This window comes from Thunnus thynnus, chromosome 1 (genome assembly GCF_963924715.1).
Source record: "Thunnus thynnus chromosome 1, fThuThy2.1, whole genome shotgun sequence".
NCBI lineage: Eukaryota > Metazoa > Chordata > Actinopteri > Scombriformes > Scombridae > Thunnus > Thunnus thynnus.
Genome location: NC_089517.1, coordinates 19,238,233 through 19,258,089, shown reverse-complemented (window position 1 = coordinate 19,258,089; position 19,857 = coordinate 19,238,233). Strand labels below are relative to the sequence as shown.

General features: G+C 39.0%; 1 protein-coding gene across 1 annotated transcript in view; it reads left to right on the top strand.

Annotated features, from left to right (window-relative positions):
• Positions 1–3,560: 3,560 nt before the first annotated feature.
• Positions 3,561–19,857, top strand: part of galnt18b (UDP-N-acetyl-alpha-D-galactosamine:polypeptide N-acetylgalactosaminyltransferase 18b) — an 84,318-nt gene continuing 68,021 nt past the window's right edge. The window contains exons 1-2 of the mRNA XM_067588711.1: positions 3,561–4,661; positions 4,799–5,098. Of these exons, the coding sequence (XP_067444812.1) occupies positions 4,475–4,661; positions 4,799–5,098 (487 nt within the window). The 5' untranslated portion in view covers positions 3,561–4,474. The remainder of the gene's footprint in view (positions 4,662–4,798; positions 5,099–19,857) is intronic.

Below are 19,857 nucleotides of genomic sequence, written 5' to 3'. Positions count from 1 at the left end.
TATTGCAGGATTATTGAATTGGATTGCACTAGATTTAACGGGTACCTGTGATATCCTGTAGATTAATTAGATGCGTGAAGCTATTCTGTGTCTTGTGCTTTATTTGCTGCCTTGCATTTCACTTGTTTCATCATGTATTACAGCACTTCATTTTGTCATGTGATTGATTATGATTAGAGAGATCTGGATACGTTCTCTCCTTCTCTCTCTGAAGGCCTCTGAGACATGCTTGTGATGAAGTGCTCCATAAATAAATGAGCTTGAACTTAATGCGATTCTCATCTCACAATCCCTGTGTCCGCATCGAGAAATAGTTTCACAGCTACATCTTTTTGAAAGCACAAATATTCAAAACACTACGGTGTAGTAATAAAAAAACTATTTAAAAAAAAATTTGAGGCAACGAAGACTAGTAATATCACTTGAAACCATTCAAGTTTTTTTTCAAAGAAGGTGCAGCTGATAAAAATGCATCAGACTGATTCTTGATCTTTAAATGTTTTATGTGCAATAATAAATTGTAAGAATAAAACCGCTGTAATTCTCCATGGATGAGCACACAGTACATGATCAGAAAGGCTATTTTCTGTGATGTGAGACTACAAATATAACTTTCTTATATTCAATCACATTTTGAACTGCATATAAGCTGTTAACACAAGAAGTGAACAATTTTGTTCTTCATGCCAAAATGTAAAAGTTAAAGGATGTGTAAAGATATCCTTTAAACTTAAATTCATTGAAATTTTCAGGCTTCTTGTGCAGCAATCAACAGTGTGCACCAGTTAAACATGAATTAATTGAAAGTGATCCTGAGTCTCAGGGGAAATTTCCTTTTCCTTGTCGGCCCCCTGCCCACAGAGAGATCAGCGTACAGGGTCAGCTTGTCGCACTGTATGAGGGGAGGATTTGTGTCGACCATTTCTGCCATTTAATGGGGGGGGGGATTGTGAGACAATCAGAAGGTCGGCCTCACAACAGCACCTTTTGAAAGCTGGAGGAGATTCCAAGTCTTTTCCAAAATCCTTTCATTGTGGACAAAATTGCTGCGTGTTAAAAGTGTTAAAAATATCTTCCCTATAATTTATATCAGTAAATGAAAGAGGGAGGGTTCAGAAAAGGACAATTATACCACTTTGGTATTGAGTGTGTTTTGTTGATTAATGGTTGCTGTCTCCACAGCTGAAGAACTTACAGTGGTCGTATCTTTGTCTCCCAGTCCTCACAGTGATGATTATAGGATAACCTCTCGCACACAGTAATTTATCAGCCCAGAAGAAGACCACTCGCTCAGACTAAATGTGGCAGCTGCTTGGCCGTGTGGATCACTCAGTGGGAGGATCGCAGATCCCTAATACCAACCTCAAAATGTCCCTTCGGCTGGCTCCAGTTCAAAAGAAATCAATGGAAGTTGCCAGTCTGACACTTGTGGGTGTTTATGGCTTGTCAATGAAATGTGTACATGGCTTTGAGGTCATCTTCATGACAACACTTTGTGTTAGTGGGACATCCTGCGATTGTTCTCGCAAGCTTCGTTTTTCAGCTCTGCCCTTCAGGGGAGACAAGAGAGGTGAGGGTCAAAACAACAAAGTGAGACCAGAGCGGGAACTCATATATCACAGTGTACCACTCTGTTAGTTAGAAAACAAGCTAATCTTTGAATAGGCCCTTCAATGTGACCGTCTGGACTGGCGATATGGTTTGCTCATTATAATTTCAATCCTCTTTAATTGTATCCATCTCCACGCTGGGCACAGTTTGCAGTCTGAGGAGCATACTGTATCACACTGGCCATTTGAAGTTAGAGGAAGGAATTACCCCAAGAATTGATTAGAGTAGTTAAATGTTTCTCACATTTCAATGAAATATTTCTCTAGCTCACATTTCAAAAATTTGTTGTGATCTGAAAGTAGAAGTATGCCCCACAAAGACTCCCCTGTGGAGCCAAAGCTTGACAAGTTTGGCTGATTAAATATTTGATATATCATGGTACTAATAAGCTACAATGAAGATACAATGAAGAAAAATTGTGAATTATGAATGATGAATCAGTGAAATGAAAACCATGCAAACTTTAGGGCTGCAGCCTACAATTATTTTCATTATTGATGAATCTGTCTGTTCTCAAATGATCAATCTTTTTGTCAGCTTAATGTGAGAAAATAGGGGAAAACGCTCTTCACAGTTTCCTGAAGTCTGAGGTGATGTCTTATGATGTCTAATTTTGTCTCACCAGCAGTCAAAACTTTACAATTATACATTTATAGAATCATATAAAACAGAGAAAAGCAGCAGAGAGCAGCTGTAACTGAGGACTGTTTGGCATTTTTGATGAAAAAAAGACTCAAATGATTAATCAATTATCAGAATAGTTGCCGATTCATTTTCTGTCCATAGGCTAATCAATTAATTGTAAAATCATTTCAGCTTCATCAGACTAGTTGTAAATAACATCTTTCATAGTCAGCAACCTGAGCTTCTATAATGGTGTGTCAGTAGAGGACAGTTTCTACCATTAACTCAAACTGGAGGCCACAAAACAGTTTATCGACTTTCAGCAGAATCTCACGGACAAGTGATTAAACGAGTGAGAAAAGATACAAAAATGATTTTCATCACATACATGTCACTAACAAATAGAAAAACCCCTTTTCATACTGCAAACTTAAAAAACTACCTTTGTGCACTATGGCAGGTCTGTTAGCTGAGATGAATGGGCGGCATGCTCCTGCATTGATCTAACAGCCATAAACGGCTGCTGCTGAGCAGACAGGACAGACGAGGTGGTCTGTCATTAGATCTGGATCACGGAGGAAAGGGTAATGCTTGTGATTGTTGACTGGCTAAATAAATAAGAGGCAATTATTGAAGCCCTTACGTGTTTTTAGTGTGAAGCAATATGCACTGGAGTTGAAAATGATCAGGTTTTAAGCTCCTCTTTTACAAATGGCAACATATTCCTGCCTGTCTGTCGCTTCAGTTTACTGATTTTTCTCTTTCCTGTTCTCTATAATCGAGGTGTGATAGCAGCAGGCCATAGAGAAGCATTATGCTCTGAAAGTGAAGAGATGGTGGGTATTACTGCAAAATGAAGAGTTTGTTTGTGTTGTTTCCTTCTCCTACACATGCTGCAGTCATCCAGGAAAACTATGTCATAACAATGCTTTTTAATCCATTTAAAAAATAATTAATGTATTGCATTGAACATTTATTTCTTCATCACCAAATTTAATGCTTTCACTCTGGCAGCCTGCTGTGTTGTTGTTGTCTGGCAGATTGGATGGCAAAGGCTGTTATTAGCAAATAATCATTTGGCAAAAATGATACCAGAACACACTGTCAAAACACAATCAAGGATTTTAGTAAAATTATAGTCAAGACCCGACGTTCAGCCGCAGTTTCCATGTTAGTTTAAAGGAGCCTCAGTGAGATGCAGCACGTCCTTTTAACTACCAAGTCTCACCCACAAAGATAAAAAATATTTGATGTTCTTAAAGAGTAGGAGGACATCTAGCAAAAAATGACAAGTCAACCAACCTCAAACACACAGAAACCCAAGAAAAAAGGAGAAAAAGCTGGCAGACAAACAGAATCCAGAGGCTCTGCTGTACTGAGCACATCCTGCAGAAATGAGAATTGCATGGCATTTTGAGAGTGAACATGAGCAAAACTCTCTTCACAATGGCTACATTTTAAGCTTTTTCTTTTTTTGCTGTGCCATTTAATGAGCCTCTATTCTTCTCCTTGGGTGCAGAAATAACAAGAACTGAGAAAGCCATTCACAAAAATAAAAAAAGCTGAAGTCTGGGTGGTGCCGAGACACCTCCAAACCGAAAATGCCTCAATTTGAAATCCAATAATCACCTCATGCTTATAGAGAGGGAATAAACATGCCATTTGCCTTGATTTTTAAAATACTAAATCCACAATTAACACTATAAACTACAGTTTGGTAGAAAATCACTTTGTCTCACCAGGTAAAGTGTTGCAGGTGTTTGTGTTTAGCTGGTCTGCAGCGTTGTCTTTGAACAGATCTGCAGTAATTAGACTGTATCCCTGCATTGGTCTATTTACAGCATCATGTGAGACAAGTGCAGTGCCTCCCCTGCATCCTTTGCGTCTCATGTCGAGCTGGACCAGAGCCAAACCTATGACATGACCCCACCACACCTTGATTTCTCGTGGACCCGCGTCGTCTTTATCTCACGGCTTAATTAAGGATTGCAGCAGGAAACCGATTGTATTCATTTGCGTCCTTGGATCATATCGAAGTAACTCCAACAGCGTTTTCTACAGTAACAGTGCCTGATAATTGAGATCAAATGAACCAAAAAAGTCTCAGAGATTCTGCAGCTCAGGTGGGTGAGTCCTCAGGGAAATGAATCAAACATCACATGTGCACAGTAAGGTCAATGTGGCGCAAAGTTGGCGCTCTTTGGACAGAAATGGGTTGTCATAGTTTGTGTCTCTATACATGGAAATAGTCCGGTCAGATCAGTGCGCAGCGCAGCGGGGACGCGTGCAGGAGGAGGCGGTCAGTCCTCACCATCACTCCCATTGGCTGCAGCAGGATGCTCCGCGTCTCTCCCGTTTCCTTGATCCTCACATGCAACTGGAGCTGACGGAGGTTTGCGATGGAGCGAAGGAGGGAACCTTCACCTGTAGATATTTAACATTCACTTGTTTTTCACCATCGCGCCCCCTCAAACAAACCAAACACCGCGCTTTTGAAGTAAAGGCGCACAGATTCGGATTTTGCATCGCTGGAAATAACTTCATTATTCCCGTTTTTTTGCAGGCGAGTGTCGCCCTGTCGTCCGGTTTAACGGGAAACTGCAGGCTGTATGGAGGGATGTCGGCATGGCTTGCACCAGGAGAACCAAAACTTTGGTGTCCACATGCGTGATCCTGAGCGGCATGACCAACATTGTTTGCCTGCTCTATGTCGGATGGGTTACTAATTACATCGCCAATATTTACATCAAAGTCCCCATGCCTTTACCGGAGAGAAAGTTAGAGGGTGACAAAAAGGGAGACACTCTCCGGATCATGGAGCGGCTTGATCGCCTGGAGAATGTGGTCAACCAGCATATTCAAGGTAAAGCCTCAATTAGTTTAACTTACTGTTCACTGGTGCATTACTTTACCTGCACCTACATGTGCAGTGCGCTATCATAAGAAAGTTTTAGTAGGTTTATAGCTTTACGTTATGAATGAACTTACAGCAAGGTGTGTTTGCAGGTGCAGTTATGTTTTTGCGTTATCTGTGTTTGGAAATTGATAGAACAGGAACTTCTTTTGTCTGTTAAGGATCAGCTTGTCTGGAGGGTGTGATAGAGAGACAAAGGACAGTAAGAAAAGCTGCCCGTCCTGATGAAAAGGATTAGTACAGTGATGCTCTAACATAACACATTTGAGAGTCATAAGTAGGCCACAATATGAGAATGTCTTACTCTAGATGCAAAAAATATCATTAAGTCTGATAATGTCACGTAAACTGACTCACATTTCTACACTTAGTGATTTAAAGACAGAGAAAGAACCCTTGTCTCAGTCATTAGGCTACTCATGCTTGCAAACCAGAAACCAGCTTATTCTTTTATAAAAGTGCACTATATGTTAAAATCCTTATATCTTGAACTGCACTCTCCTTGTGTGACACAACATTATGCATCCTTATTGAGAGCCAAAATCCAATAAAGTGTTTAGTGCTGACTGTAGAAAAAGTCTGCATTTAAATACAGTTATATCACAGTGCGATTATGTGTGCGGACATCCTACAAAGAGATTTTTTTTCATCCTTTCATCTTTTCCTCTATAAGTCACTTGTTACCTCATCTAAGCAAATTAGGTTTATTAATGGAGCTATTAGAATCTGATTCTCTGCTCCTTGAACATCAATTGGACTCAGACTTCCTTACTTTTAGGAATGTCAGGAATCCTTTGTTCTCAAATTCCTTTAAGCCTTTTCTCCACTGCCGGTGTACAGTTACTTTACGCTTGATCACACACAGTTAATTTTCTCTCCACTCTGTGTCTTTAAAGGAGCTATTCTTGTCATCACAGGGGGGCTCGTATTGGGCAGGTCTCAATTTGAAATGGCACAGAGCTGGTGCAGAAGTGAAACGCAGACAGAAAAATCTACTCATGCTGTTTTGACCAATAAGGCTCGATGCTAAGCTTGGATAAACATTCCTCCTGGAGGCAGGTCTCCATTTCAGTTTGGCACCCATAGGCATCTGAGGGGTGGAGCTTTCTTCAGGTGCCCCCAGTGACTTTCCTCCTAAGTACACGTTTCAAGTATTTATGTTGCTCTGACTGAAAAGATCATTTCATGCTGGATTTGTGTTGAAAAAAAACCTGCACGGTCTTTTACAGGGATTTTCCACTTAAGCATTCCTTCACCTAAAATTAAAGATAATTGTATTAAAAAAAGATTATAAACATAGCTTATCAAGCTTAAATAGAAAATCCCAAAAGCTTGTTTTGTCCATGCTCTTGCTCAAAAATTTTCACCTTTTATGTACACATTCATGAGCTCCTGCACAGTCAGCGAGCCTCATTATTGGCTGCTTTGGGTATTTGTACTGATTCAATTTTGAGAACCTGTTTCCAGGCACCACACATAAATTGCAGGGACATGACAGAGGTCACACAAATACCAGTAGTGAATCATGGTGCTTGTCATTTTTTAGCCCTTCGAGTTGGGAGCACATTACTGTTGTTGACAGCAGAATCTGTAGGGGCTAATACTGGAGACATATCAGTGCACATTTGCAACAATGAAAACTGTTGTAACAAAATGACCTGTCACTTTAAGTGCGAGCCATATTGTCTGCGTTTCCCCAATAATTGCTCTGAATGCATCCGCTGCAAATATAGACCTATAATCCGAGTCTGTAAGTGGCCGGCGGCGTCAACAGTCAGTGAGCTGCGGGCAGAGCCAGAGTCATTAGTGCACTTTCCACATCTCTAGAAATACATTTTCTTCCGATATTGTGAGGCAAGTGCAGAAAGAGCATATTCCTGTTTTTATATATTCTGATTTTTGCATTCTCTAGTTCAGTGCTGTGACTTACACACTTAAGGAGTCCTGGTGCTGTATTCACACAGCCACGAACTGTACATGCACTTAGTTTTTGTGCACCGGAGGCCAACACGAGCTCCCTCACCACAGAGCTTCGCTGCATGAGAAAGTGAAAGATTTACTGCAGCTGACTCACTGCAGACAGTGAAGAGAGATGTGTCTCTGGTGTCAACTACACACTCGGGGATGAGACAGAAATATTCCACGACTGCAACTTTAATATGTGATGAAGTTCACTGGCCTGTTACCAGGAAAAAGCAACGTGGCAACAGAACATAAACAGGCTGAATTCTTTCTTGTATTAAGTACAGTCAGCCAAGGAGAATTTATTGGATAGTTGGACAGAGCAGGTTCACACACGCCCATCGTGAGGGATGCCGCTGCACTCTTTGCCTTGTGCTACCAAAACCAAAAATCATGGAAAAATGTAGCAGCTCCATGTGACTGCATTGTTGGCAGTCTAGAGAAGACTGAGTCCTCTTAAAATATTTTGTGAAAACACATAAAATGTTAGACTTCCTGTTTTCATACAAATTTTCTCTAGTATAGCTCATTTTTTATGCTTTTGTATGACTTTGTGCGTGTTTTTTTTAGATATCTTTGGTATTTATATTTATATATTTATTTATTATCAGAATTCCACATATACTGTAGTTTTGTTTTTGCTTAGATAACTGGTTTTGAATTGAATACAGTAGATGTCGTGTTGATCAGTTAGATAATTAGTGTGAAAAAGGTGATTCCCTCCACTGTTTAAGTGCTTAAAGTACTAATAATGATGATGGTAATGCAGAGTTTATATTTTCAGTAGGGCAGCAACTAATGATTATTTTCATCATTGATTAATCAGCTGATTATTTACCTGATTAATAGGTTGTGTCTATTAAAAAAAAATGTGAAAAATGGCATTCACAATTGCTCAGAGCCCACAATAATGTCTTCAAATTGCTTGTTTTGCCCGACCAACAGTCTAAAACCTTTTTTAAAATTTACTGTCACATATGACAAAAAAAGCAGCATATCCTCACATTTGAGAAGCTGAAAGAAGAGAATATTTGGCCTTTTTGCTTGAAAAATGACAGAAACAATTATCAAAATAGTTTTTCATTTTCTGTTGAAATGAAACCTAAAGTGTAAGCAAACAGTGTGATGCGTGTGTATGATGGTGTGACCAACATGCGGTTTTAACAAAGACCTGTTTCATGGGGATGGTTTTCATGAAAAGGCAGTTTGTTTGATGGCTTGCTTTGACCTCTGAGGATGTGCATTATTATTGTGTTGTCTGATTGAATGGCCATGAGGCCTGCGAGTGCAAGTCATTAACACAATGCTGATTTAGCTGCAAATGATAAAGACGGCTTCAAGCAAATCCACCCGTCAAGTCAATTGAGAAGCTCAGTAAATCGGCGTTTCCATTGATGCTCAGAGGACAGTTATATTTGGGTATTTATCTGATGTGATTTTCCAGAGCGACAATGAATGCAGCTGTAGAATAAATGAGCGAGGAAGAGAAATCATTGCGTGTGTGTGTGTGTGTGTGTGTGTGTCTTCAGTGACGTGTGCACATGTATTGCACAGTATGTGTGCATGCTTGTGCATGCAGTCGTGCAGGCTCTGGTATGCAGCTTAGGGAAAGTACAACTTACACTCACACATACTTCCAGCTCCTTTAAAGTGCTCAGTCTTTTGGGAGGAAGAACAGCCAAAAGGCTCCTTTGGTACAGTTTTAGAAGAAGGCAACCTTGTGTCTTACAGAATAAATACATTTTTTTCTAATATTTCTTTTTCACTTAACTAAGATATTGAATGATAACACTTAATTGGATATAAGATGACTGAATGGGTGTCATTAAGGTATTATATTAAAGACAATATAAGTTATCGAGGCAAAATGAGCCCATTGACTCGAATGTCTCCACTGCCGACAGAATTCACAAAAGGATTGCGCGGCTTTTGCAGCCACCTAACCTGCACAAATAAGGAAAAGGAAAAAAACAGTGTAATTCACAAAGCACCCACAAAGGGTGAAATGCACCAGAAACTGCGCTGCCAAGTAAATAGCGCCTCGGTGCTCCTTTTACTATTTGCACATATGTAAATTAGATAATATGCATACATTTGGTGTATAATTGGCCCCTTTCTATGCAAATGAGTCTCATCGCAAAAACAGTCCAATTCACAAAGACCAGCACTAATAGCCACACACACATACAGTGAAATTATTAAAATCTTCAGAGAGTTGGTGGTAACTGAAGCGCATTTATAAGGGGTGTCACCTACCATCGATCGGGTCACTGCCCCTTTGAGAAGCTTGTGAGGCACTGAATGATATTTTTTCTTTTGACCTCTTTTCAAATCATGCCATCTTCTTTTGCAGTCTGAAGGTGTGCGTTTGGAAAAACCAACAATACTGACAGACTGGGATATTAAATCCCAAATATGGTTTCTCTCTGTCATGTTTAAATTTCTTGCCTGAAGTTTTGAGGAATGCCCCTGCACCTTGTTGGTCGAAGCTTGTAGCTCACGGTCTGAAAATTTAATTTTTCACTTTCACTCTGCCATTGTCCTGCCTACTGTGTTCTTGGTGCAAAGGCAACATTTATACTTTGCTACATGGATAATTGCAATCAGATGCAGAACAAGGACAAATTTCACTCAGCTGCAAAGCTTTATGGGCATTGTTTGTGCTTTAATATCATTATTAGCACAATATCTTTTGTGAATCTGACCTTGAGACGGGGCAGATAGCAGTTGCAAGTGGTGCGTAATTCATGGTGCTATCAGCAGCCGCAAACCATTCTTTGTGAATTCGCCCCTCAGTTTTTAAAATGGGCTTCATCTGCAGAAATCCACTTGATTTCAGCATCGATTAGTCTGTTGTGTAACTTCTGCAACAGATTTCCATTTGGCAACTCCAAGAGCTCATTATTTCAGCAGGTAGGAGACTGGTGCACCAAACCACAGAAGAGCTGCTGCCATGGTGAAGCGGTAAAATGCAGCTTTTTTTCTTTTACAATTGGAGCTTAATGGACTGGTTGATGATCATTTTGTCTTTTTTTCACACGTAAAAGGGGACCATTATGTAAACCTGTTCATTTGCTGTGTTGACAGGGGATATTAACCAAAACTAAAAATGAAATTAGGTTTGCCTCCTCTTAGCACTTGATTTATTGGGTCTTACGATTATAGTGGCACAACAGACGATCTGGCAGTGTTAGTGGCCTCATATATAAACTGAATGGCTGGTCAAAGGGAATGAGGGGCAGGTGTGCTGGCAGGTGATGATCAGGTGAGTGGGGAAATGGCAGGAACAGCTGAGGGCTGCTGCTGAGAGAAAATGGTCTGAAATGACAGGACAGGTGAGGACTTGCAGGCAGAAAAGTGCAAAAGTATATTAAGATGAAGAAGTCGTTATGATAAGTACTGTAGTTGAGTTGTGGACAGGCCAAAAAAAGGACAGCTGTCTCATATTAATTTCCAAGAAAAAGATGTGTTTGTCTGTTTTGCGTAAGAAAAAGGCCTGATTTCTTTGGGCTCCAGTCCAGTAAGGATACACCTGGTAAGTTTCTGCTCGATCAATTTCATGCAAATTATCAAGCAATGTTATAGGGACCTATTATGCTTTTCCTTCTTTTCAGTCATATAAATATAATGCTACATTGTCGGAAGTTATGAAGTAATCCCTGTGAGCAAAAAGCACCAGCTTCAGACTGCTCTGAATGCTTGGATTCCAAAAGTTTTTTCTACTTTCAAATTGAGCTGATATCAAATCATGACAGATTCCTTTATATGGTCATCTGCTGGAGCGTGTGTCAGCTGCTCTTGTTGGATTTCATTGCTCCAGTGCACTAACATTAAGGTGTTTCTGTGACTGTTTCTGCCTTATACTATTCTTCCTTGCATTATTTCTAACTGATCTGCTGAACAGAGAGCTCCAAATATCTCCATATGTTGTTGTGTTGACTGGCTCTAACGAAGCTCTGCTAAAACGGCGAATAAACACATTTCATTTCCTGTAAATTCTTCACAATAAAAGTCTCCCGTTATTTAGTCACTTAAAAGCTTTTAATTTGAAGCAGCAAAAGCAGAAAATGTCGGGTTTCCATCAGCAGTAACTTAACACAACTGATACGTGCTGACTGATATGTGCTTAAAGCAATCAGCAAACAGTAAAATAAGAAAGATATCTAAAAGTAGAAACAGAGAGAAACTAAACTTCACATCACAGAGATTCACTTAGAAGCTACAAAAGTACTGAGAGCTGAACACAGATAGGATGAAGATGTTAAACAATAAGCAGGTAATGAACCTTTGCAAACAGAGACATTCTGCTGTAATCTTTGTTGCTGCGGATGTTCATGCGGTCCACTCACATATTTCAGAATAGATTTCGGCTACCATAAGTACAGATGTATTTGAGAAGTTTATATTTTAAGAATGAGAAGAAAAAGGAAAATCCAGCTACTAAAATTTGTTTACGCTGCCTCTGGAGCCGGAGGAAGCCTCCTGAAGCTGGCCAATCAGAACAGAGTGGGCTTTTAGGGAGGGGGGCAGATGGGAGGGCAATCCAAAACAGCCTGTTTCAGAGAAAGCCTGAACTGAGGGGCTCCATAAAGGGCCAATATGAGATAAAACAAGAGTTTTTTGAACTGTGAATCATGTGAAGCTACTCTAATGGAATGCAAAAGTAAAAACATAGAGCTGGAAATGAGCATAATAGGTCCCCCTTAATGTATTTGACTTTGACTGCACCTTCTGACAAAAACTTAAGTTATTTTGTGTTAGATATTTACTGCATATTATAACCTAGCCACTAGATTTTTTTTCTCACATATTTATATGATACATATGTGAGAGTTAAAAATCTGATAACAAAATGGCATCAACAGTCCAAACTCTAAAGATATTTAGTTTACCATCATGAATGATGCAGAAAAGCTTCAAATCCTTACATTCCAGAAGCTGCAACCAACACATTTCTTTAGCAATTTTGCTTAAAAAATGACTAAAACTATTATTCAATTACGAAAATAGTTGCAGAATAGTTTTCTGTCAATCAACTAATCGTTACAGCTCAAATTGTGACCAAGATGTACTGAACGGGGTATTTTACAGTTGAAAACAGTTAGTGTTGGTGTACAAACTATTCCAAGATTCGAGATTCATGTATTACCATTTTACAATACAAGATTGTATAACGATATGTAGTTTGTAGTCCTTTAATGCTACTCACAAAAACAGAAATTATATAAATGGATTAATAAATAATAAGTCATAAAAATAAAACTATTTTTTATGTTGGAGTGCAGAGGATGATTTTAGGAGTCTCACAGCCTGATGAAAGAAGCTTCTCTGTAGTCTGGTAGTACAACAGTGGATACTACTGTATCTCTTGCCAGACGGCAGCAGGGTGAACAGGCTGTGCCTGGGGTGGGTATTGCCTTTTAGTATCCTTTGGGTTCTATGCAGGCACCTCACCTCACCGATATCACTGATGCTTGGTAGATGGGTACCAATGATGTTCTGGGCAGTTTTAATCACACGCTGCAGAGCCTTCCTGTCTTGGGCCATGCACATCCCATGCCAATTTGTGATGTTTCCAGTCAGGATGCTTTCTATTGCTCCTCTGTAAAAGGATAGGAAATTTGCCTTCTTAAGTTTCCTTAAGAAGTACAGTCGTTTCTGAGCTTTTTTCTAGGGTGGAGATGTGTGATGTCCGTGACAGATTCTCTGTGATGCTGATACCCAGGAACTTAAAACTGTTCACCTGCTCCACCTCAGCTCCACTGATGTAGGGAGGGGAGTGTGTCTTTGTCTCCTTTTTTCTAAAATCAACTAGATTTCAACTGTCTTACTGACAGCACTGTTTCTAAATTACTACAAATATATCTTTGGCATTTGTCCTCTGCATTTTCACATGACACAATGACATATGTGCCAATCATATATCTGTGATAAGTTAAAATAGTATTGACCGACTGATTTTGCAGTCAGGCTCAATTGTATATACAGCACATCATATGATTAAGAAGATATTGGTTAAGTGAAAATTTAAGTCTTGCTATGGTTAGCAGAATTTCATGACAGGAACCAGCCAGGTAGGACACTGAACACATTTAGAGAGACAGAGAGCTGTAAGCAAATCTGAGCGCTTTTAATAGAGCAGCCCATGTAATTCATCACTGTATAGTGATAGTGTTTCTCATATTACTGAATGTAACCAAAATTAGCTTGAGCAGCTGTTGAAATAGAGTGAAGAGAGGAGGTTTACTGTTCTTCATAATTTATAAATATGAAATCAACGCAACTGCAGTTTCTATGAACATTCTGCTGTTATATTTCTCTAGTGCTGTACTAAGTCTGAATCATCTGTCAGCACTTGCTGCTTGCAGCCAGGCACAGCTGAAGACAGTGTGAGAAAAAAGTGTCTGGCGGTGAAGAGTGTAAAACAGTAGGATATTCTGGGTGGTAATTTCAATAAATCGAGAAGTTATTGAAATATGAGGGTATGAATGCACTGGAGAATATTTGGTAATGAAAACAATTAATTATTCTGACTCCAGAGGGCAAAACCATCAAGAAGAGAATAAATTAGACGTGTAAAAGCCTCTTACAAGAATGTCAATTTTAAAGGTTGTCCCCTGACAATTTGTACTAAATAGACGAGTTCACTATTGCAAACATTTTGTGTTGCTTTTCCCCACTGACTTTCTGCAGCCACAACAAAAATATGAATACAGTCCTTGTAAGTCAGCAGGAAATCTGGTTTATCTGTGACTGTATGAGATTTACATTATAGCTCAAGATGACAACAAGCCATTTATCTGTATACACTGATGTACACTGATGTATTGATAAGAACGTCATTGCTTGACACAATAACTATTTTCAGGATAGACTTACAGATGCATGAAATGATTTTTGACCAGTAGTGAACAGAAATCTCACAGGAACGTTGCTGATAAAGTATCAGGTTATCAAATACCCTTGGCTGACATCTTATAGTGAATAACTGCCTGCTTTCAGCAGACACAGAGCTACATGGACATCCCATTTCTTTCCTGCCTTGTTTGTTCTGCCCAACCCTGAGGAAAATATCTGGATCATTAGCATGCTAAATGATCAACTTTCTAATTGTGTCTCCTAAAAATTCACTTCATTTACAGTTAATTTTCAATATTAGGTGCAGTATGTTTTGAAGAAGACACAAATGTCAGGGTTGCAGGCAATGAGTGGACACTCACTGTACCTGGCCAAGAAATAGTAATAACCCCCCTGAAAGAGAACAAATTATGGCTTTTACATTTTGGTTTTCATGTTGATTAAACAAACCAGATGTAACATGTTAATTAGTGAACTTTAGAGGTGCTGGAGGGCGTATTTTGTTACCTTGGACAAAGCCAGGCTAGCTGTTTTCCCCCTGTTTCTAGTCTTTATGCTAAGGTAACCGGCTGCTGGCGTTAGCTTCATATTGACTGTACAAACATGACAGTGGTATCAATCTTTTCGTTTAACTCTAAGCGAAAAAGTGAGTAAGCCTATTTCTCCAAAATGTTAAGCTACTCCTCGTAGCTACTCCTGTACAGTAAACCATTTGTGAGAAAATAAACCACCCAGTTTTTTCCTCATATCAGACTTTTCTGTACATTACTGTGTCTCCATGCTGCAAAATCATGAAGCTTCAGTAAAGACAAACTGAAGTGCTTAGTTGTTACATATTTTCTACATTTGTCAGCAGTCGTTTTAGTTCTCACTCCTCCTCTGCACTTTCTTTCTTCATAATTAATGGCACTAAGTGAGGAAGTGTGCTCTGCTTCAAACACACCCATGCCATTATGTAAAAAGTGTTTTCAGCTACTGTATGAACAAGTGTAGACTGTCATGACCTCATGCAGTACAGCACTTAGACTCCTCTTTTAGTTTAGTTTAGACCTGACTACATAATCTAATCTGTCAGTGCACATTTTCAAACCCATTCTTTTTTGTGGTGAAGCTGCAAGTAGACAATACTTCCTGAAGACATTCAGAATCTGCAACTTTTATGCCGAAAAACAAAGGAACACGCTTTAAATGATAATATTATTATACATTTCCTTCAGAGATTTGTCTTTGTTATTGTAGGAGAGCTTCAAAACAGCATTTAATCAATGGGACATTTCCATATATCAAACTAAGCAGCTAAATGATTTAATAAAAGGAACAAACAAATGATGAAACAAAACAAAGATTTATATTTTAGAAAATCATGGGCTAGTGAAAACACTTTTCCAACATGGTCCCAAGATGTTACAGGAAAAACACAATGAATAAAGTAGGAACACTGTAGACTTACGCCGAGCCACAAAATTGAATCAGTTATGACATCATTTTGATCTTCGTCAAGGCAAAATGTTTGAAAAAATGGATAAGATACCCATATTTATACATCCATGCACACCAATAGGCTGACAAGCTCTATGATGACAGGTGTGGTTAATCATCCAACCCGCCCAGGGTGATAAACATCTCAGAGCAACTCACAACTCAATAGAGCACATCAAAAAGAGCAGGAATACAGAGGCCATACCTCAAAAACAATACATCAAAAATATCCCAAATATCAAAAAGACAAACACAAGACAAAACATAAATATAAGCAATAAAGCTGTGAAGTGGGAGGGTCGTGAAGTGTTTTTCCCTTTTCTGTATTCCCATTTCAAACTTTTCTTGAAATGATTTCCTCAATGTTACTGAACATAGAAACTCAGGTATATCACAAATCATGTAGGTTTAAAATATGGCCATCAGTTTTAAGTATTTCAACTTAGTTTCTGAAAAATCATTGTTTGTGTGTCATTTTGGCATGGCTGATGACTCAAAACATGACAGAGACCGGTCAGTGTCACAAGTCAGAGCAGAAGTGATTTCAAAACGTTCCGTCCTTGCAGTCGAGAACAAAACTCAATGTCATAGTTGCTGAATTCAAATATAAAAGTAAATTAATTTAGGCTGTAGATTTTCTCAACATCATAATCTTCAGTGTCTTCTGTCCCACTGTTAGAGGCACACGTCACAGAATTTTAAGCTCGGTAATTAGATGTTTCTTGCACCTTGGGGGTCATAGTTCGTTACTTTGTCGAAATGTTTCTGTGCACAGGCTTGTACCTTCTCCTGTTTATCAAACCAGATATTTTCTAACACAGTTGTTTATCTTTTGTACTGATGATTTAACCAAGAGACTTTCATGCCAGTCCAAGCTGTGCTCAAGCTGTGAGTCACGTAACGTCTACGTGCTGCTGCCAGCTGCTTGGATCTGTCTTCATGTACCCCGTGGGCCTGCGTGACAAATTTATAATGTGCAGTACATGTATAGTCAGTATATAAAGCTAATCTATTCACACCAACCAAAAACGTCAATAGATTCAACAGAGTTCTGTTAACTAACTTCTTTAACCTGATTACATTTGTTGCCTTCATATTTTTCATGCAACAGGAAATTGAAGCTGCATTTCTTTCTACTCAGCAGATCCTGCTATCTACAGTATAAGACAGTGGGGCTTTAGCTGTCATTTTCTATTTCCCTTTATTGAGTCAGTCGTTACTGATGTGAGGTTATGATGGGGGAGGGTGGAGATGGATTACAGGGTGAGACTACACGAGACAGAAGTGAATTACCGAGGCCTGCAAACAAGATTCATCAAAGCTAACTATAATTGAGATCTTCTATCACAATACATGTTCCCAACCTTCACTCATTATTAATCCGTCACTGATACAGACCAAACTGGAACTGAAGTTATCTGCCGCAAAGCAATGCACTGATCAGCTGCAGTCCAAATCCAGAAACAAACAGTAACGGGAACACGATGTGAATTTTTTCTTCCATTAAGAAGGGTTCTGTTTACCAACTCTTAAACCTCAATGTCAGTACATCCTTGAACGCAGCACCAATGTAAATTTTCCATTTCTACAGCTGATCACACCGAAGTTCTGCTCACTCAGGACAAGTATTACTTGGGGTCCTCTTGTGATTTGAAATAATTGCAGAAGTTGTTTGTATTCATTATCCTGAGCAAATCTCCCCGGGTTGTAATCTGTAAAATAAAAAATAATCCCTGTTTGGACAGGATTTATTTCTCTAGGGAAGGTTGGGTGACTTTAATATTACATGCACTAAACAGTGATTTTAAGTCCATCCAGAGCGCGTGTGATATTTCTCTCTCTACCCCACTAATAATTACAATCCTAATAACCTACTTTTTTCTTCCCACGGTGGACCAACAGCCATGGGAGGTCCGACTCATCTGGAAAACCAAACTGTATGTTGACACAGAGATATACATAGATTCCAGTTTTCTTTTCATCACAAGCGTTTTTTGCTCTTGCTTGTCATAGGCAGAGAAATTTTAATTAGTAAATCAAGATACACTTATCGTACAGTATTTCCTCCCATTTTTTGCATGATCGTCTCTCTTATGTACAGTATGGTCCAAAAGTCTGAGACCACTTTCCCAGAATGGGAAGAACTGACAGAAATTAACTTCACTGCCGACGGCTAAAATGAACTTCAGATCACAGACAAACTGCGCTTTAAATCTGCTGTGACATCTAGGAGTCCTGGTGGAAAATTTATCACAAAAAAGGTGCAAAAGGCGTCTTCAAACCTTTCATTAATCACATGAGGTTCTCAGCTAATTGAAGATGAGTTTGAATTGGGCAGATAATCATTATCATTGTTTTATTTTCTCCGTTAACATTTCTACTTTAGAAATATCTGAGGAAATTGTAAATACTAAATGGCTTGTTTAACTGAAGATTTGACATATTTCTTCATAATACTTTCATATATAAGTTGTGATGATCATTTTTATTTGACATGGGTCACAGACAGACTTAAAGAGGGAAAACAAGCTCAATAAATCTATAATGTCTCACTTTTACAAACAACATGTCTTTGTTAATTGAATAAAGGCTTTAAGTAAAGTATCATATTGGTGAAAGTGCTTATTATTCTTCTGCTTTGCCACCTGGGTCTTTTCCTGTTTCCTTTTACTTTCTCCAGGATGAGATCCACCTCATGGCTCCTTATGTAGACAGCCTGATGCAATCTGGAAGTAATCAGTTTCCTAACTCAGTGAGGCTCTTATTTGTTTCCAAATCTCTGTATTTTCAGTATGAACTCTTGTGTATTACATAGAACACAGTTGCTACCTATGAGCATGTGAACATTTTGAATAACAGAACAACAATAGAACAGTTTTGAGACAAATCATCTGGGCACAGTTATCAAAAAGGAAATTGACTGAATGAAACTGACTGTTACATTGTGTCAATGATGCTGTGATGTAGGGGTCCGAATCAGCACATGAGGTGGTAAAATTGTTGTGTTTTCCTCTTGGTTCAGTTTCTTTTTTCATAGAAAAAAATCCAAGCAAACCAAAATACATCTCTACAAACCATGTGAGAACATTCACTCTGCTCATTGGTTAGTTGGGGCAGGTGTGAAAATGTAAACACAGGATGAATGTCTCATCTGCCCAAATATCAAAAATGCAATGTATTTCACTCTCCAGCAGGCTGCTAGTAACTGTTTATCTCACTCATCTGCATCTCAGTATACAAAGTACACCTTTCTATGGGAGCTCTTTAGCTCAAACTTGCAGAGGTCACACCATGTTCCCAAAGCAGACAAACCACTCCAGAATTCGCTTGGGACCAGACCGTGACCACTTCCTCAAAGGGTGTTGGTACAGTTGTTTTGGTCCACACTCAAGTACGATTGCAGTAGCCAGATCTGCCCAAATGAATCGTAATGAGGGGAAAAATGAACCAGAATCCAGTTCAACAGGACTAAACGACACAAGTTTGAAAATGCCCTTAATTGCTTTTGGTGCATTTTGGAGTCAGTTTGTCACTTAATATTTCAGCCTTTGGATGGATCTGATGATGTGTCTGATCAATTACAAATTTTGTGGGAGGACCAATATCCATATTTCATATACGGGGGGGGGGGGGGGGGGGGGGGGGGGGGGTGTAACCCTCTTTACATTGGGATGATGTCAGGGATTTCAAAATTACTTTTCTAGTCTCTGTAAGTTTTACAAAATATATAACCATCATGGATTAAAAATTCACAATACAAAGAGTAATAATTGACCTTATTTGTAGTTTGAGGTGTCATATCAACAGTTTTATAAACGTCTTTTTTATAATGGCAGTCTTTGGGGAAAATGCTTTTTCAGCTGCAATGGATTTTTTTTCACTGCAATACCACATATGACCACAAGGAAAAATTGGCAGCAAGGCTGGGCGGCAGTGCCAGATCCAATTCTCTTAATACATCCTCCATGCTCTTTCCCCAGTGGCTAGATGTTTCCCCTTGTGACTAGTCTTTGTGCTAAGCCAACCAGATACTGACAGTAGCTTCATATTGAACGGAGACACATGAGACTGGTAGCAATCTTTTCATCTAACTCACAAGAAAAAAGAGCATAAGCATTTGTACTATTTCTTTTAGTTAGCCAGGCTTTTATTTACAAATTCATGCATATTTTTCCCTGCCACTACAAAAAGAATTACTTTGTCCTAATTAACCACCAACTTCTTATGACATATTTAGATTTGTTTTAACTCTGCCATCCAAAATCTCTGGGATTTGAACTAACACAGCTATTTGTATTGTTTCTGAACCCCAAGTTGCTTCAAATGAACAATAATATGAGCACACGACTGATTTTGGACTCATTATAGAGCAGTTGATGCCTAAAGCACTGCACCAGCATCCCCTGCCT